The 1,988-nt window shown below is 55.4% G+C and overlaps 1 protein-coding gene across 1 annotated transcript in view; it reads right to left on the reverse strand.

The window, feature by feature from the left end:
* Nucleotides 1-1,337, reverse strand: part of ACTC1 (actin alpha cardiac muscle 1) — a 6,694-nt gene extending 5,357 nt beyond the window's left edge. Inside the window, exon 1 of the mRNA XM_006141697.3 lies at nucleotides 1,175-1,337. Within this exon, the coding sequence (XP_006141759.1) occupies nucleotides 1,175-1,303 (129 nt within the window). The 5' untranslated portion in view covers nucleotides 1,304-1,337. The remainder of the gene's footprint in view (nucleotides 1-1,174) is intronic.
* Between the last annotated feature and the right edge of the window lie 651 nt (nucleotides 1,338-1,988).

A 1,988-nucleotide genomic window follows, 5' to 3' on the forward strand; every position in this document is an offset into this window, starting at 1 on the left:
TTTTTTTTTTTTTTTTGAGAGGTTTTTTGCTATAGGGCATGTGCGCTCGCCAGAAAGACAGAGAGACAGAGCGACAGAAAGCGAGAAATCACCCCCTAGAGGGGGATGGCCACGCCACAATCCCTTCTCCTCCTTTCTTTCTTGGGATCTTGGAAGTCCAGCAACATAGCCATTACGCTAACTGCTGGTCCCTGTTAGAACCACTTTAAAGCAGTCTTGAACCCTCCCTCCCTCCCTCACTAACAAAGTTGTATAATCTACTGTTTAGAATATAACTGGGGAGAAACTGAAACTTTTTCACTAAGAAGCAGAGCCTCACTTCATTTTAAAAATATTATAATGCCTTCATTAATTATTTAGCTCTTGCCCGTGTCAACTGTAATACAGATGACTATATTTTGGAATGACTGAATTGGTGACACATTGTATTTCTCCTAAGAAAAGATTTTGACATTCATCAAGTGAGCATAAAAGGAAAGGCTGATAGGCCATTATCACCCCAACGGTGAAATTCAACCTGTCCAGAGCTGTCCTGGCGTTCTCATCATTCACCCGCACTGCAGCTCTCCTCCCGGGCATGCTGTCTGGCCAGGCATGTGACAAACTCAGAGAGCATGGCATTTCTTTTAATAAACAGGTGGTATGTCACTATCACCATGGCACTTACTGCCTTTGTCACGCCTGGCTTCTAAAAATGCAACAGCCAGGAAAGAGATACATTACATCTTTGGAGAGCCTGTAAACTGGCTGTGAACTGGAGGGAGGAATGCAAGTCGGGTCCTGGCTGCTTGAGAGAAGTTACATTACTTGAAATTTTGAGCTGAGCTGCAAAGAGGGGACAAGGAAGAAAGTAAAGTGTGTATAGGAGGCAAAGAGACACTGAGGAATGGAAATCCGGAGGTCAGGAGTGGAAAGAAGCTGGTGGCTTTTCATCTGAGGAAGTTGGAGGCTTGGAATAGTGCCCCACTGAGGCAGACTAGGGAAGAGGACATTTCTCCGTGTGCTGGCGTTTGGTGGGGGTATTCCTATCCTAGGATGGATCTGAAGTCGATCCTTCTTTTCTTTATTTGACCTCCAAAGGGTTCATGAAACAGTGCTGGACTGAGGAGGTGGTCAGAAGGAATGAGAAGGCGGCAGGCGTCGGGGGTGGGGGTGGGGAGGCGGTGAGGTTTACCTGGTGGCGAGGGCGGCCCACGATGGAAGGGAAGACCGCGCGGGGCGCGTCGTCGCCCGCGAAGCCGGCCTTCACTAGCCCGGACCCGTTGTCGCACACCAGGGCGGTGGTCTCCTCGTCGTCGCACATCTCGGCACAGCTTCAGCGGGGTCTGCTGTTGAGGAGGGCGGCGGGGCTCGCTCAGGGCCTGAGCAGCTGGCTTCTCTGCAGCCCCTGCTGCTCTCCAGAGCGGGGGGCAGAGCATAGGGGGGGGTCGGATCCAGGTGCAGGGCGCGGGGTACGACGCCTGCCATGTCCCCAACCCCTCGACGCATAAGGAAAGAGCGGGAAGAAGCGGCGGAGGAGACGGAGTAGGTGCAACGGAGAGCCGGAAGGACCCCCCTCGGCTCCTGGCGGGAAGTCTCTCTGCCCAGGTGCACGAGAGGACCGTTCTAGGACCCGGGGACCCAGCCCCGTCACCGGGCCTCCCAGCCCTTCTCACTTTTGGGCTCTTCACACACTGGGAATCCATCCTGTGGCCCTATCACACCCGTGCCTGTGCCCTAGAGGGAGGAGAGCGCTAGATCGGGGACGCCAAGCGCCGTTTGGGAGGCCGCGGGACTCCCCTCCCGTGTACCCCATCTCCTGCGAGCACCGAGACGCACGCCGAAACCAGTTCGAATCAGACCGAAAAGTTAGGATTTAAAAGCAAAAAGAAAAGTGCCAGAGCGGCAGGAGCGCGGGCCCTTGGCGGCGGCGGGCTGGGTGGCCCGGGTGGCCGGGGTCGGGGCAGGGCTGGCGTCCGGCGCGCTGGCGCGGCGGGGCAGGAGGCGCA

The sequence above is a fragment of the Tupaia chinensis genome, unplaced genomic scaffold (assembly GCF_000334495.1).
Source record: "Tupaia chinensis unplaced genomic scaffold, TupChi_1.0 Scaffold000062_1, whole genome shotgun sequence".
Lineage (NCBI taxonomy): Eukaryota > Metazoa > Chordata > Mammalia > Scandentia > Tupaiidae > Tupaia > Tupaia belangeri.